This window comes from Rhincodon typus, chromosome 8, assembly GCF_021869965.1.
Source record: "Rhincodon typus isolate 14 chromosome 8, sRhiTyp1.1, whole genome shotgun sequence".
Lineage (NCBI taxonomy): Eukaryota > Metazoa > Chordata > Chondrichthyes > Orectolobiformes > Rhincodontidae > Rhincodon > Rhincodon typus.
Window position 1 is genome coordinate 56169643 of NC_063339.1, and position 16239 is coordinate 56185881.

General features: G+C 38.8%; 1 protein-coding gene across 1 annotated transcript in view; it reads right to left on the reverse strand.

Moving 5' to 3' along the window:
- Positions 1 to 16239, reverse strand: part of akap6 (A kinase (PRKA) anchor protein 6) — a 366422-nt gene that overhangs the window by 261976 nt on the left and 88207 nt on the right. The window contains exon 4 of the mRNA XM_048600427.1: positions 8142 to 8393. Coding sequence (XP_048456384.1) covers positions 8142 to 8393 — 252 coding nt within the window. The remainder of the gene's footprint in view (positions 1 to 8141; positions 8394 to 16239) is intronic.

Genomic DNA, 16239 nt, shown 5'->3' on the forward strand with positions numbered 1-16239 from the left:
CTTCAGGTTAATGCACACACTGAGGTCAGTGCTGAATGAATGATGGAGACATGGCCCTGGTTACTGGGGTGCAATGGATCTCACTGTCTGGAGGAGTGTGTTCAGCCCTTGGCTGCAGCGTTTGCCTCCACAGACTCTTCTGAGACCTAAGAACCTTTTACATTTGTCATGTTGCCCACCTAAGTCATTTCCACTGAGAGTCTTGTGCCCTGCCACTGGTGGGAGTTTGGTTGCTGTGGTTGTCTTCTTTACAAGTTGTTGGCAGATGTAGGAGGAGCAGAGCTGACAGGGCCAGCAGACGATCATTGGGAAGAATGAGGAGGACCCAGCTCAGGGAGAGATTGCTGCTGCATGGCCCCTCAGGATGTGTGGTCTGGGGGAGACCCTCCCTGACTCTAGTGATTCCTGAAAGATCACCAATGTCTCTACAATATCCTCAGCCATGTCCTGATGAACAGTACAACCGGTCTGGGTGATTTACCCACCTTCTGAGCTTTCAGCCTCTCCAGCACCTTCTCCTTACCCATGGCCATTACACTCGCTTATGCCCCCACCGACTCTCTTGAAGTTCTGGTATGCCGCTGATGTCTTCCACAAAGAAGAATGATGTAAAGTACCTATCCAGTTCCTCCACCATTTCTTTGTTTCCCATTACTACTTCTCCAGCCTCATTTTCCAGTGGGTCCAATGTCTAATTCCAGTGGGTCCAATTCTTGCCTCTCTCTTACCTTTTAGATATATCTTAAAAAAAAACTGTAGCAAGCTTCTGTTATATAATGAAATAGCTTACTCTTGTGTACAACTTCTCCCCGCTTATGTCTTTTAATGTTCTCTGTCAGTTTTAAAGGCTTCCCAATCCTCTGGCTTCCAACTAATCTTGACCACATTTTATGCTTTTTCTTTTGCTTTTATGCTGTCCCTGACTTCCCTTATCAGCCATGGTTGCCTCCCCTTGGTATTTTTCTTCTTCTTTGGGATGAATTTCTGCTGGGTCTCCTAAATTACCCCCAGAAACATCTGCCATTGTTGCTCCATCACCTTCCTTGCTAGGCTTTTTTATCAATCAGCTCTGGCCAGCTCTTTTCTCTTTGTCATTACCTTCATGCAATTGTAATACCATCACATTTGATTCTAGCTTTTCCCTCTCAAAGTGCAGGGTGAATTCCATCATATAATGATCACTGCCCCAAGGGGTTCCTTCACATTAAACTCCCAAATCAAATCTCCCTCAGTACTCATCACCAAATTCAGAATTGCCTGTTCTCTAGTCAGCTCTCCCACAAACTGCTCCAAAAACAAAAAACTTGTAGACTTTCCATGAATTCCTTTTCTTGGGACCCGCTATCAACCTGATTTTCCAAGTCCACCTGCATATTGAAGTCCCCCATGATGACTGTAACAAAGCTTTTCTTACATGCCTTTTCTATCTCCTGATTTATTTTCTTCCACACACTCTGACTAATATCAGGAAGACTGTGCTTAACATGGTCTTTTATCCTTTCCAGTTCCTCAACTCTATTCACACAGATTCTAAGCCTTCTGACCCTCTTTTGTTTCTTGCTATCTGTTTAATATCATTTTTTTACTAACAAGGCAATGTCACTGCCCCTGCCCATCTGCCTGTTTTTTTTTTTGATAGGACTCATATCCTTGAACATTTATTTCTCAGGCCTGATCCTCTTGCAGCCACTTCAATGTGATATCCACAACATCGTACCCATCAATTTCAATCTGTGTGACAAGCATATTGACCTTGTTTCAAGCACACTCTCGGTTCTGTATTGACTGCCCTCCCTTCTCATAGTTGTCCCCTTTTCTGCTGTGCCTTAAGTTAGATTACTGACCCTGTTCTGGCAACTTTAATATTCTCGACTGAGCCTGTCCCCACATTTAACTAGTGCAAAGTGCTTGTGACTACCCTTTTTATCATTTCCACTAGAATCCCGGTCCGAGTTCAGTTTAAGTGGAGCCCATTCCAATTGTACAATTCTCCCCTGTCCCAATACTGATGTCAGTGCCCCAAGAAATGGAACCTCACATTCCCACACCACTCCTTTAGCCACGTGTTTACTTCCCTAACTTTCTCATCTCTTTGCCAATTTGCATGTGGCTCAGATAATAATCCAGAGAATACAATTTTTGAGGTCCCTTTTTTTAAACTTTGTCCCTAATTCCTGATATTCTGTAAACAGGACCTCTTGCCTACTCTTGCCTGTTGTTGGTAACAATGCAGACCACAACAACTGCATCCTTCCCCTCCTTTTCCATTATCCTTTCAAGGCAACTCAAGATGTCCTTCACGATGGCACCGTGGTGGAAGGATTAATAACCAGGAGGTATAAATTTAAGTTAAAAGGCAAGAGATTTAGAAGAAATTTGAGGTTTTTCACCCAGAGGATATAACTGGAATGTCTGAAATGGTGGTAGACATGAGAATCTTCACAACATTTAAGAAGCATTTAGATGAACGCATGAAATGCCATTGCACACAACTTGCTGAAAAATGGGGAACAGCTAGGTGCTTGACAACCAGGACAGACACAATGGGCTGAAGGGCCTCTTTCCATGCTGTAAAACGCTATGACTCTAAAATCAAGTCTAGTTTGATTTTAGCATTTATCTACGGCTTACTATTAAAATTGTTTATTTCATTCTAAGTCAGGGATACATAGACTCCCATCAGAAAAGGCAACTACAATTAGTTTATTGGATATCTAATTAGATTTAGTTTGTCTTGCCAACAGTGCTGACTCATCACTGTTCAATTTCAGCCAATATGAACAGGCACTAGGCATGAAGCGAGTAAGCATGAAGATAGCAGCTTCTTGCTTAGTGCAAGGCAGAATATGAGCTTGGAAGCTGAGTTGCTGAGGCTTGATTCATCTGACAAGGGGAATGTTACCTGGATACTTAGTTCCAGATGACAGTCACACCCGTGAGGCTAGGGTCTTTGAAGTTTGTCAGGAGGGAAGAAGTATGGGAATCCAGAGCTAGCACTGGAGGAGCTTCAGCCCTTGCAATTCTCTAACAGGTTTGAGCTTCTTGCAGCTTGTGGGGACAAGAACGGGAACTGTAGGAAGGATGAGTAGACTGACCATGCCACAATGCAAGTATGGGATGAGTTAAAAGGAATGCAATTTTCAGAGGGTGCAGTAGAGTTAGGGAGATAGATGCAGTTCTCTGGAGCCAAGGTTGCTTTGTCTGCCCAATGCCATGATTAAGGGTATCCCTGTAGGGTAGGATAGGAACTTGGAGTGGGAGGGGAAGGATCCATGGAAAATGGGATTAGAGTATATAGGTGGTTGATGATCAGCACAGACATGATGGGCCAACAGGCTGCTTTCTGTGCTGTAAAACTCTGTGACTCTATCTAAAATCTAGTCTAGGTGGTTTTTAACATTTGTCTATAATATACTGTTCAAGCTAAGTTTCTTTCAGTCTAAGTCAGGGATAAATAAGTTAATGACAGGAGAACTGACTACCATTAGATAAGACGATAAGAAATAGGAACAGGAGTAGGGCCATTCAGCCTCACCAGCTCTGACATTCAATAGGATCATGGCTGATCCACATTCCTGTGTTTTCCCCATAACCCTCAATTCCCCACTGATCAAGAATCTGTCTCTGCCTTCAACATACACAAGGACTCTGACCCCACAACTCTCTGTGGCAAGGAGTTCCAAAGACACTCAACCCTCTGAGGCAAGAAATTCTTCCTCATCTCAGTCTTAAATTGGTGCCCCTTTATTCTGAGATGATGCCATCTGGTCCTAGACATTCCCATGAGGGGAGACATCCTCACAGCATTTACTTGTCAAGCTCCTTAAAAATCCAAAATGGTTCAATGAGATCACCTCTCATTCTTCTGAACTCCAGTGAGTACAGTCCCAACCTGTATAGTCTTTGCTCATTGGACAATCCTTCCATACCAGGGATCTTCTTAGTGAACCTTTTCTGAACCGCCTCTCATGAAATTATATCTTTTCTGAATAAAAGGACCAAAACTGCTCACAGTACACTAAGATGTGGTCTCACCAGTACCTCTACAGTTGCAGTCAGACTTCCCTACTCTAATACGCCAAGCCCTTTGAAATAAGGACCAACATTCCATTAGCTTTCCTGATTGATTTCATTAGCCTTCCATCAGCCACTTGCTGCACTTGTGTGCTAGCTTTCTGTGTTTTGTGCACAAGTCCCTTTGTGTTGCAAGTTTCTGCAGTTTGTCTTCATTTAAAAAATACTCTGTCCTTTTGTTCTCCCTTCCAAAATGAACAACCTCACACTTTCTCAAATCATCCTGCATTTGCCAACATTTTGCCCACTTACTTAACCTGTCAATATCTATCTGTAAATTGTTTGCATTCCTTTGTAGGCTGTCTTTCCACCTATTTTCAGTTGTCTGCAAATTTGGCTACAGTACATTCACTTGCTTCCTCCATTAATTAATATATATTAAAATGTATTATAAACAGTTGCAGTCCCAGCAGTGACCTGTGTGGAACCCACTAATCACAGGTCTCCAACCTGAAAAAGAATCCCTAATCCCATTAGTTAATTCTTTATCCATGCCAATATTCTATCTCCAACACCATGGGCTCATACAACTTAATCTTTTGTGAGGTATCTTGTCGAACACCTTCTGGAAGTCTAATAAAATACATCTACTGGTTACCCTCTATTGTCTCTGGTAGACACCTTTTTTGAAAAGCTCAAATTATTCATCCCCTGTTTAACCCACATTCACATGATAATTTCACATTTGGAAATTAAAGGCTCACCTGCCAGTTAGCAACTTGGAAAGACAATGGAGTCAGACTCAGGAATACATACAGAATTATATTTCAACAGCTGCTTTTGAGCAGCAGAAGACAGAAAAAGAAGAGGAGATTGGTAAGAAAGAACTGAAAGACTCTCTTTCTTCCTGCTTCTATCTCTCATCACATCAGAATACAGCAATGAAGCCATACTGACTCTGCTTGATTAGATTCTGATTTTCCAAGTGTTCTGTTATTACTTCCTTAAGAGTTAATTTCAGTGCTTTTCCAACAATAGATGTTAGGCTAATTGGCCTATAGTTACTCACTTTTTGCCTGCCTCCCTTTTTTGTACAGCAGTGTCATGTTGGCAGTTTTCCAATCCTATGGTACTTCTCCAGAATCCAAGGATTCTTGCAAAATTACAACCAATGCATCTTCATTTAAAAAATACTCTGTGTCTAATTTAAATGAGTTTCTCTCACTGACTGTGCTGACACATTGCTGTAGAATTTCTATGCACAGGTCGAACTGAAGAAGTTCTACTGGTGGAACATGAAAAGCTAGGGGCTAGATCACAGTTGATTGTGTGGCTGAAAGAAATGGGTTTTGATCTTGGTGTACATGAACAAGCACTGAAGGTAGTGGGACTGTACGTTTGGAAAGGGATTTACTTGAATACACTATGACTAGTACAAATTCTATCATTATCGTTGTTAGAGGGGGCTTTAAATTAAATGGTGAGGGCAGGGATGTGGGGGGAAGGTTCGCATGAAGGGAGATTTAGAAAGTTAAAGTAAAAGCACAAGGAAATTGTGTAAGGTAATGATATGGTTGAGGATAACCAGGTGTAACAGGAAGGGACAATGTTTACAAAACTAAGCACCAGCAAATAAAGGTCAGAGTGAACAAAAACAGTAAAAGGCCAAAATTAAAGTCTCTTCGTCTGAGCACTCAGCATTTGTAACAAGATGAATGAATTCATAGCATGAATAGAAACAAATTATTATGATATAGTAGTCATACAGAGACATGATTACAATGTGCACACGGCTGGGGACTAGAATACTCAAATATCAAATATAGTATAACAGTAGTAAATTTCATCTATCAAATTTTAAATTCCACCATCTGATTGTTATGCCTGCAACCTTTTCGATCAAAATGACTTTTAAGAAAGGAAGAAACAAGGACCTAAAATGGCTACTGTGGTCTGTTTCATGTGACCCATGTAAATAAACAAGACCATTTGCATTGAATTTATCACTTTTTATCTGAAGACATTGAAACTAATCAACTAAGTCAGCATCAAGAAATTTTCATCCCCTGTTTAATTCACAGTTGCATGATAATTTCACATTGGTCAATGAAAGGTTCACCTGCCAGTTAGCCAACTTGGAAAGACAATGGAGCTAGACTCAGGAATACAAACAGAATTATATTTCAATTGCTGCTTTTGAGCAGCAGAATACAGAAAAGGAAGAGGAAATTTGTAAGCAAGAACTGAAAGACTGTCTCTCTCCCTACCTCTTCCTCTCATCATCTCAGAATACAGCAACCAAAAAGCAAATTGGAGAGAGTAGCTATTCACAGGAAATTCAAAGATACCTACAGGTTTTGCTCCTGCTGAGGATACATATCAATCATTAAACAACTGTGTCCTTCAATTAAGAATCTCAAAGACCCAAAGGACTCATCTTATTGTATAATCTTAATTTTCTATATCTATACAAACTACTCTCTCTTTTAAGTTTATTGCCTGTGTTTGATTTGCATTCTTAATTATTTTTCCTCAGGGTTAGTAGATGATCATTTTCATCTTTTTCCACTCAAAAAAATCTTGGTCATTGGTTTCTTAATTTTCTCGTGAACCATATTTTAGCTTTGTGCTTCAAAAGAATAAAAATATTTGTTGCAAACAACGGAAGAGAGAGTTAAAATGGGATAAATGGATCTTTTTCATTTTTGTAAACTGTAACCAGTGGAGTGAAACAGGAACCATTGCCGGGGTCTTAATGGGGCAGATGCTGAAAGAATGTCTTGCCTTGTGGGAGAATTGCAGAACTCAGGAGCATGGTTTAAAATAAAGGATTTTCCAGTTAAGGCAGCAATGAGGTGGAATTTTTTTCTTTATCTGTATTTGGAATTCTCCTTCCCAGCAAGCCGTAAAGGCTGGGACATTTAATATATTCAAAGCCAAATTAGAAAGATTTTGATTGACAAGAAAATTAAGAGTGATGAGAACAGGCAGGAGAGTAGTGTTCAGACTACAGTCAGTCTTTGTGAGACCATATCTTGAATGAAATGAGCAGTTTTGGTCTCTATGTTTAAGGAAGGATGTTAATGTATTGGATTAAGTTCAGAGTCCATTTATTAGATTGATACCTGAAACAAGCTTGTTGTCTTATGAAGATACATCAAAGAGGCTGAGTTTATTTTGACTAGAGTTTAGAAGAATGAGGCCTGACTAGATTGAAGTACATAGATTTCAAATGGTCTTGACAAGTTGGACGTGGAAAAGATGTTTCCACTTATGGGTCAGTCCAGAACCAGTGGGCACTACGATGAGTCACCCTTTCAGGACAGAGATGAGGTGATTTTATTTTATCTCTGAGGGGTGTGTAGCTTTGGAACTCTCTGCCTTAGACAGTAGTGGAGGTGGTGTCATTGAATACTTTCAAGAAAGAGGTGGATATTGTTGTTGGAATTTGAAACAAAAGAAGACAAGCCATGACTTTATTGAATGAAACAGCAATCTTGAGGGGTCAAATTGTCTACTTCTGCTCCTATTTTGTAAATTTATATGATTTGTGATAGCAACAACTTTCAGCTTCCTGGAAAGGTTGGGGTAACTTTGACCTTCTAACCAGGGAAGTTAACGAATGAAACAGATCTGCTATCTCATGTTACATCCACCTGATTGTCAGCATATTAAAATAAATGGAGGTAAAACTTACCTAGTGCTTTTGTTTTTAAAATGGATATGTCAATTTGTACAGGGAAATGGACTGAATTATTATTTAAAGATGGATTATCTTCTAATTTAGGGAGAACAACATCTAGGTCAAAAAATATAATTTCCAATCCAACGTCATGACAATTAAGTAGTACAATGACACTGACATGGTGCATTGAGTTATAATGATGAGTATGAAGTTACATATCAGTCATAACTTTTTTTTCTATTTATTTAATGACAAATTCTTTCTAAGTGGTTATGCACAAGATATGTCCATATCCCCGATCCCAAATAAAACTTGATACCATATATAATTAAACTGTACATGTTAAACTTACTCCAAAGAGGATTAAAACATCTTAAACCTCCTCCTTCTAGACAGAAGGGAAACACCTTCTGGATTGGACTAAAAGCTCATAATTTCTTACCTCTTTTCTGTCCTCTCCAAAAGCCTGAAGAATGTCAGTCTGTCTTGTGTAGTTTCCGTTTGAATCCTGAAGACCCTGAAGAATTCTCTCACGAAGCACAAGAACTGACACACGCAGCTGGTGCCACAAAAGTTGAACAGTGTGGATGTCTACAAGGATATTGACTGAGTAGGAGAGAAGCTTCAGTGAAATTTCTGTCTCTAATAGGGCATGGATCAGCTCCACATGATCTGAAATATCTTCACAGATATCCTGCAGGGAGAGAAAGAAGATAGCTTACAGAATTATATTTCCAATTTTTTTGCTCTTCTTTATTCATTAACATGATGAGGGCGTCGCTGACTAGGCAGCATTTATTGCCCATCCCTAATTGCCTAGAGGCCAGTTCAGAGTCAACCACATTGCTGTGGATCTGGAGTCACATATAGGCCAGACCAGGTAGGGATGGCAGTTTCGTTCTCTAAAGGACATTAGTGAACCAGATGGGTTTTTCCGACAATCAACAATGGATAGATGGTCATCATTAGATTCTTAATTCCAGACATTTTATTGAATTCAAATTCCACCATCTGCCATGGCAGGATTCAAACCCAAGTCCCCAGAACGTTATCTAAGTCTCTGGATTAACAGTCCAACGATGATACCACTAGGCCATTGCCTCCCAATGGACCTTTATCTTCAAGGAGATTTGTGTGATTATTGTGTGAAAAAAAAACTGTCGTTGAACTTTCGGGAAGTTTACAGCTTCACTGGATCCAGATACTTCTACATTTTTGCAATATCTTTTCTCATTGATGTTTGGATCTCACATAATTAATGAGTGTTGTAATTGTAATTTATCATTTTTGATGCATTTCCTAATCTTCAGTTGCAATTTTAACCTTTTCTTCGTTGTTACATTGTTTCAGCACGTACTTGTTTGTAGAGTAAATGGTTGTTGCTGTGCCTACATCTCTGAGACTTCAAAAATTAAACTTCAGAATCATTTAAATTATCCTCAGACTTGTACTTCATGGTTCAAAAGCAAATGGAGATGCAGTTTTCTGTCTATGCATGCAATAGCAGTGTGCCAGAAGAACCAGTTTTCTGACCCCAATCCTATCACTGGTCATATGAGGGAAGGCAGGTTCAGGGCGCTGTGGAGCTTCCTAGCCCACATGAAGGGCAACCAATTCGACTCATTACAAGCCTCAACAAAGGCAACTAAGGAAAAAGATGGTAGCAGGCAGTTCCATTGCTTGGAGGCAGTCATACAGCTGCATATGCCATAGGGTCAGCACTCCCAGCAGCCAAAGGCTGCCCTGTCAAGGGGCAATTCTCCCTACTGTCATTCCCTTTACTCTACCCTCATCCACAGGGATGGGCTGGTTGCTTTTTCCACAAAAAGATCAGCCATGAACTTATTGAATGGTGGAGCAGGCTCAACGGGCCAGATGGCCTACTCCTATTCCTATTTCTCATGTTCTCATGTTCTTGTGTCTGATTCTGGTAATCCAGGTGTGTGACACATAACATGTAATGTTTGGACCTGGAAAGAGCAGATATCAACTTTGTTGACTTGTGTCAATAGCCAGGGTATCCTTGTTGAAAAGCAAGATATCACTTTGTATGTGGTCCTTTTGTGTTGTGGTCAGGTACCTTTTGGGAGAGGCAAGGGATTATTAAAAAGTAGACTTGAATGTGCATAAAAAAGTGCATTACCCATTGGAAATGTGAAGCTCCATAGAATCAGAAGCAAAGTTCAAAAATGTCAAAAAGATCTATCAGAAGTACCAAGATGAACTTTCTAGAACATTGTAGCAGAAATTGCCAGAAGTTTCAACAGGAACTGTCAAAATCAACTCCAAAACTGCCAAGGAATTTTAAATTTCTGCCTTTTAAATATTTGAAAAAGAAGCTGTTAGAAGTGCAAAAAAACAACTTTGCTTTCTACTCATTCCATCTGTTGACATAAGCCTGAATTCATGCATGACTGATTTTATAACCTTTCATTACACAGTATCGTGTCTGCCATTTCATAGATTGGTTGACAGACCAAAGTCATCATAAACTGTTTATAGTGGTACTCTGAATTTTATTATCCATTTGAATGAACTGTTTGTTGTTATTATGAATTATGGGTTTGAAAGAATGTAAGTCTAATGAATGAAGCCTTATAAATGAGTATTCTTTTTTTAAAAAAAAATGTCTACAGTAGGTACTTAAGTCTTTATTTTATTTAATCTCAGAGTAGGTCCTGAAGTCTGCTGATAATGGATACTGGGTGAGTTGGCATGGTAGGAATAAAGGCAAAGGGTAGTGGATGGGAGGGCATAGATTGGTATGGTGGTTATTAATAATAACAGATTAATAAAGTAAGTACCTCATATTTCAGATTCATTACTTTGCAAAACACATTGCTGTGATTCACTTTCTCAGCAACAATTTCATACATTTAAAGTAAGCTGTGTCCTTCTATGCATGTCCCTGAGAAAACTATTCTCCCTGTTAAAATCTCATTGCCTCAGGGCAGACTTGTCAATGTCCCTGCATATTCAAACTTTAATTCTATGCCAATAATGTCTTACAGGAATACAACAATAGAAATCCCTATTTTTCTTCATGTGATTTCTTCAATCTAATTTTTGAACTTTACTGCTGCTTTCCTGGCAATATTTCTATGGTTCTCAATGACTACTACTTTTAAAGGTTATTGTTCTAAGTATGTTTCGTGAGCACACTATAGCTGTCTGCCTTGGGATGTGGGTCCCTTCATGAAATCTGTACGGTCTTTGATCATTGGAAGTCTACATCTACACTCTGTGTATCTGGTCTTGTTTTACTAAGCCACTGCTCGTCCATCCCTAACATCCCTGTTTCATCTTTATTCTGCAGCAAGGATCCTTCATTATCTTCAGTCCTGGGACACTTTATTTACTACAATATACACAAGTGACTGAATACAGTTTTCTACTGCCGTGTCTCATTCCACCTCCATTACATGCTTCTCTCTCGACTTTCTGTCTTCTCTATGCTGTTCTGCTGTGGTCTGCTGACGGCAGAGTAACGACATCAGTTACAAAATCATTAGTATATTTGTATCTCATTATACTACAACTATCATCTGCCTTCACCTGAAAACTTTGAATATTACTTTTGTTTTTAGTAATTATCATTGAGGGATAACCATCAGCCAAAAAACCAGAACTCCTGATCTCTTTTGAGTATTACCACAGAATATTTTACATCTACCTGAAAGGGCAAATGGGCTCTTGGTTAAAAATGGCATATCTCCTCATTTGCTCAATGCTGCATGCAACATCAGCCAATATGATATATTCAAAGCAGGGAAATAGGGCTTTCTACCTCAATCACTTAATGACATGGGCAACAGCAAGTCAGTTGGGAAAATATGGTGGGATTGTATAAATGAGATTCTTGATATTTTAATTTTACCCAATGTTTTAATGGTGAGTTAAGAAAGGAAGACGTTAATTTATATGGGTTAACAGCTCATTATTTCCTATTCTTGTCTCACTGATATGCAATTTCCTATTCTCCCACACGCCAGGCAGAAACCAGATGGCAACAATTCCCGACATGCAGGCCAGAGCAGGATTGGCAGCTCCAGTTAATTGCTTGGAGGTTAGCATCAGACAAGCAACCGCCTCACCTCATCATCTGGACACTTCTGAAACAATTTTTTAAAAATCTTATCTACATCAATGCTGCACTTTGGAGCTGTCCAACACCTTGTATTATAGTGTTCCTGACAGGCCACATTACATGCAGGGACAGGTACGCATCTCACATATCAGAGAAGGGTGCAACCCAGGGCTTTTCTTTTCATTCATTTTGCACCACTTGGATTTTCACAACATCCCTGCATTTCCTGGTCTTGCACTTTACAGGCTCATAGTACTTCTGTCTTGCCAGAGCAGACATAAAGCTAAGCACCTTGTCATAATTGTCAGAAATGATCATTCATTGTGAAAGATCAGGGTTGATGCAGTTGCTGTGAGAAAGAAAGGAACATGAAGATTTGGAAGGTCACCTAGATTAAAAGGCTGAGCCGAACACTCTCTCTGCAAAGTGCAACCTGTGTTACTTTAAATTGAAAATAACCAATGGCAATGAAAAATGGCTGCCACCACATCTAAGTAGGTGGAGTAAGTATTTTCCCTGTAGATGTGAGTTCTACTTCTGTACAATGTGAGGCTCTTCAAGGGGTAATTGTGTAATCAGCCACTTACGTAATACAGGTTAAAAACACCTGTATTCATAGAATCCTTCATGTGAAATGTATCTCAGATATGTGAGAATCAAATTCTGGCAACAAACAATCTTGACTATGTCATTGATAATTAGAATTTGATAATTGTCATCTCTGTGAAGCAGAAGTGATGACAGATGACCTTAATAATGTAACCTGCAAGCTACACTTCACAAAGAAGTACAAAGTCTCATAGTCTGCACAAGGACACAGACCTGAGTTCCTCTCACGTTGAGTTTGAAATGTTTACCAACATACTCTTTTATGCAATGCTGTTTTTCTTGGATGATGTGGAGGAACACGTTATTAGTAATTCCTCTGCACTTATAATCTACTACAGCATTTGCATGACAATGCTGCATTGATCATAATAAGGTCCATTGTGTTAACATTACAGGCATTCAATAATCCTCCTTGTTCGTGTCCTCCATGTCCCACTGTATTGAGGATTATGCTCCATTTCTGTGTGATGCAAGTACTGACTGCTCACATTACTAAAGGCCTGTTCTGCTTCTGGTATTCCCCATGTGGGGTCATTAGAACACGGCCACAGCAGGGATCATCATCCCTGTGGCTGTGGTGCAATGAAGGTGCAGAGACATTGAGGTGGGTTAGGGTTAGGAACAAGTGTGCCTGTAATCCCAGAACTAGCAACAACCTTCATTCTTCTAGCTACAGTTACAACGACAGTCGATTGGATAAGGTGATGACATAATATAGCAATACATTTACAAATGTGAGCTCTCCTTAGGATGAGCTGCCCTATATGCCCTCAGAAGCTGTTTTTTATATTCACAAACTGCACCAGGAAAGGCTAGCAGCGATTGACCTGGTGCACAATTAGGCTTTAAATATGGCGCCAGTGGCAGAAATCCCATAAAGTATTGGCAGTCATGAGTACATCTGTTGCTGGTGAGCACAAGAAATTGCGGGTGCAATCATAAAGGCATGGTGCATAGACAATGAAGTGAACAGCAGAGAATTGTGTGAGAAAACTCACTGAATGTCATGGAGCGAAAACCTCCATGAAATTCCCCAAAATTGTCACTTAACTGATTTTGGAAAGATTCTGCCCCTAGTTTCCAAATATGCATTCTCCACACCCTGGCTAATTAATTTAAAAATAGAAAAGGAAGCATTGCTTATTATTATAACTAGCAGGCTGGTTTACATTGCTCAGTTTAAAGTCATAAAGCATATACATTCACAAGTCCAAATGCAGCATTCTCAATCTACAGAAGTCAAAATATCCAATAGCATTTATATATATTTTCTCCAAAAGCGTTCCATAAAATGTTTTAGCACTTACCTCCCAACTTTTACTCTTCGCTGATCTACTGTAGAATGCTCAGAGTTTACTTAGTAATAATGCACTGGCAACAAATTCTCAGGTTACTGAAGGTCAGAAAAACTCCCATTCATCACTTTAGCGGCTGTGTTTATCCAGCTAAACCATGTCGTAATAGTTTTTATACATAAATTGTAAGCTGTAAAATCACTTTTAAAAAGACAGTGTTAAGTTTCCTTCAAAGCTGGGCTACAGCTTGATTCCTGCACACTCGTAGCCAATTGGATTAAAACTATGGAAACTCGACTCTGTGAATCTTCCAAACAGCACTGACAAGCTATTGCTCTGACAGCAACACAGAGAATGTAAGGCCTGGGATTTGACTCGCTTATGCATATTCATATAGAATCAAACAAAATATGAAGCAAATCAATAAAGCAATACTATCAGGAAGTCTAAGATAAATATCAGTATAATTTGTCTTACATTTAGAAAACTACTAAATTCTCAATATTCTGAACCATGTTTAACACTGCAATTCAGAAACAGAGAGGGTAATGAACTTAATGTCTGAAAATGGTTAAATGTATGATACTACTGTTTCTTTTACAAACATGGTTGAACAAAAAGCTCATAAAATATAGTACAAGAAGATCTGAATGTATGTTAAATTAGAAATGATGCATTATTGAAATATTCCATTCAAAATGATACTCAAACACAGGCAAACATATCTACACACTTTATTTTTTTTGCCACAAAGTCCTAATTTATCCTCTCAAGTGTGCTATCATTCACTCTTTCCATTAGTAAACCTCTTGCAATAAAGAATTCAGTTGATATATCTCACTTCACTGTCCAGCATACAAAGTCCTTGAGCGCTAAAGTGGCACATTTAGCTCTGAAAATTGTAATATTAAGTGTTGACAGTGACTAGTAATACTTTTGTAGCACCTTTTATACTTAGATATTATTTACTGCAACCTACTGACTTAATTTGATTAGCAAGAACTATATAGCTCTTTCAAGGTTGAATGCTGCCACTAGTTTTTCCAGCAGAAACATTTCTCTACACTAAAACATTTTGTAGTTGAAAATTAAGTAATAGTTGTTATTGATCTAATAATAATTTTCAATTAAACATTTGTAAGTACCTTTCCTGTACAGTAAAAATTAGCTCAATTTTACTGTTGAATTCGTAGCTCTTGAATTAATTTCATTAGAGTTTCTGTCTTTCATTGCTGTTACAAAAAAGTTAATCAATGATCTGTGGATTCATATCCACCAGCTACAGTATACCAGAATGTCCTGCTCCGTACAACTGCTTCATTCGGGTAATAATGGCAGTTGAATTCATGAACACAGCTGTTGCAGAGTATCAAACGGACTATATGCAGATAACCATACGTACCCAAAATAACTGAAGTGGATCAGCGTAGTTTGACAAAGTACGCATGAAACTTTGCTAAATACTTGCTCAATCCTGATGTGGTAGAGGCACATGCGATACAATTAAGGGAAGAATACACAATTTAAATAAATTAAAATCTGGAAGAAAAATAGCAACCAACTGATTGTTTGTTCTGCAATTATCACATCAGCAACGCCTTTAGCTCTTTGACCTTGGCAGCTTACAGTTTTATTAGGCAAGTTAAATGTAGGCAGTCAAGTGTCTATACTTGCATTCCATGATCACAGATAACATCACAAATATAAAAACTGGTTTAAATTCAGTTCAACGGATATGAACAAAAATATCTATTCATTGCTATTAAATATTACAAACCATAACCTTTGTGGCTCTCATAGTCTTAAGCTATTTGCACATATTGCATTCTCTTTTTGTATATTCATTAGCCAAAGTTGAGGCCAAAGAGAAAGGTAAAAATATTGGACATGATAAACAGACCATGACAGGAAAGGTAAAAGAGTCTAAATCTAAGAATAAACAAACAGATAAGACTAGAACTTACAAAGAAAGTAAAAGGATAAAACTGAAGGCTCTGCATCTGAATGCAAGTAGCATTTAAATCAAAACATAGAACCGAGAGAGCAAACAGAAATGAATAACTATGATCTGGTAGCCATTAGATAGAAATGAGAGTGGAATAACATGGATTGGGACCTGAACCTTGAACGTTATAGGACAGTTAGGAATAGCCAGAAAATAGAAAAATGTGAAAGGGTGGATCTGTTAGTTAAATGAGCCAAGATGAAAAACAGCAAAACAAGTGAAGGGGGGGTGGGGGGGTTACTCAGCAGAGTGCATACCTCCACTAGGCTGTGTTAATTCTGTTATTGCAATTGCATAGCTTTATCTTGAAACTTTTGACTGCTAGTTTAAAGTTCTGTTACTACAAAGCTGAAAATAGAAACATATTTCAGAAGATCTTCCATTTTACTGAGGAGACTTCAAACTAATCCAAATGCACCAATCTGTTCTAAAGACTCTACTCACATTTTGACAGGCCTGACAAATTGCACCACAATAGCTGATAAAATCCATAACATTCTAAAGTAATCAGCAGCATTCAAAATCAAACAAGCCACAACATTCG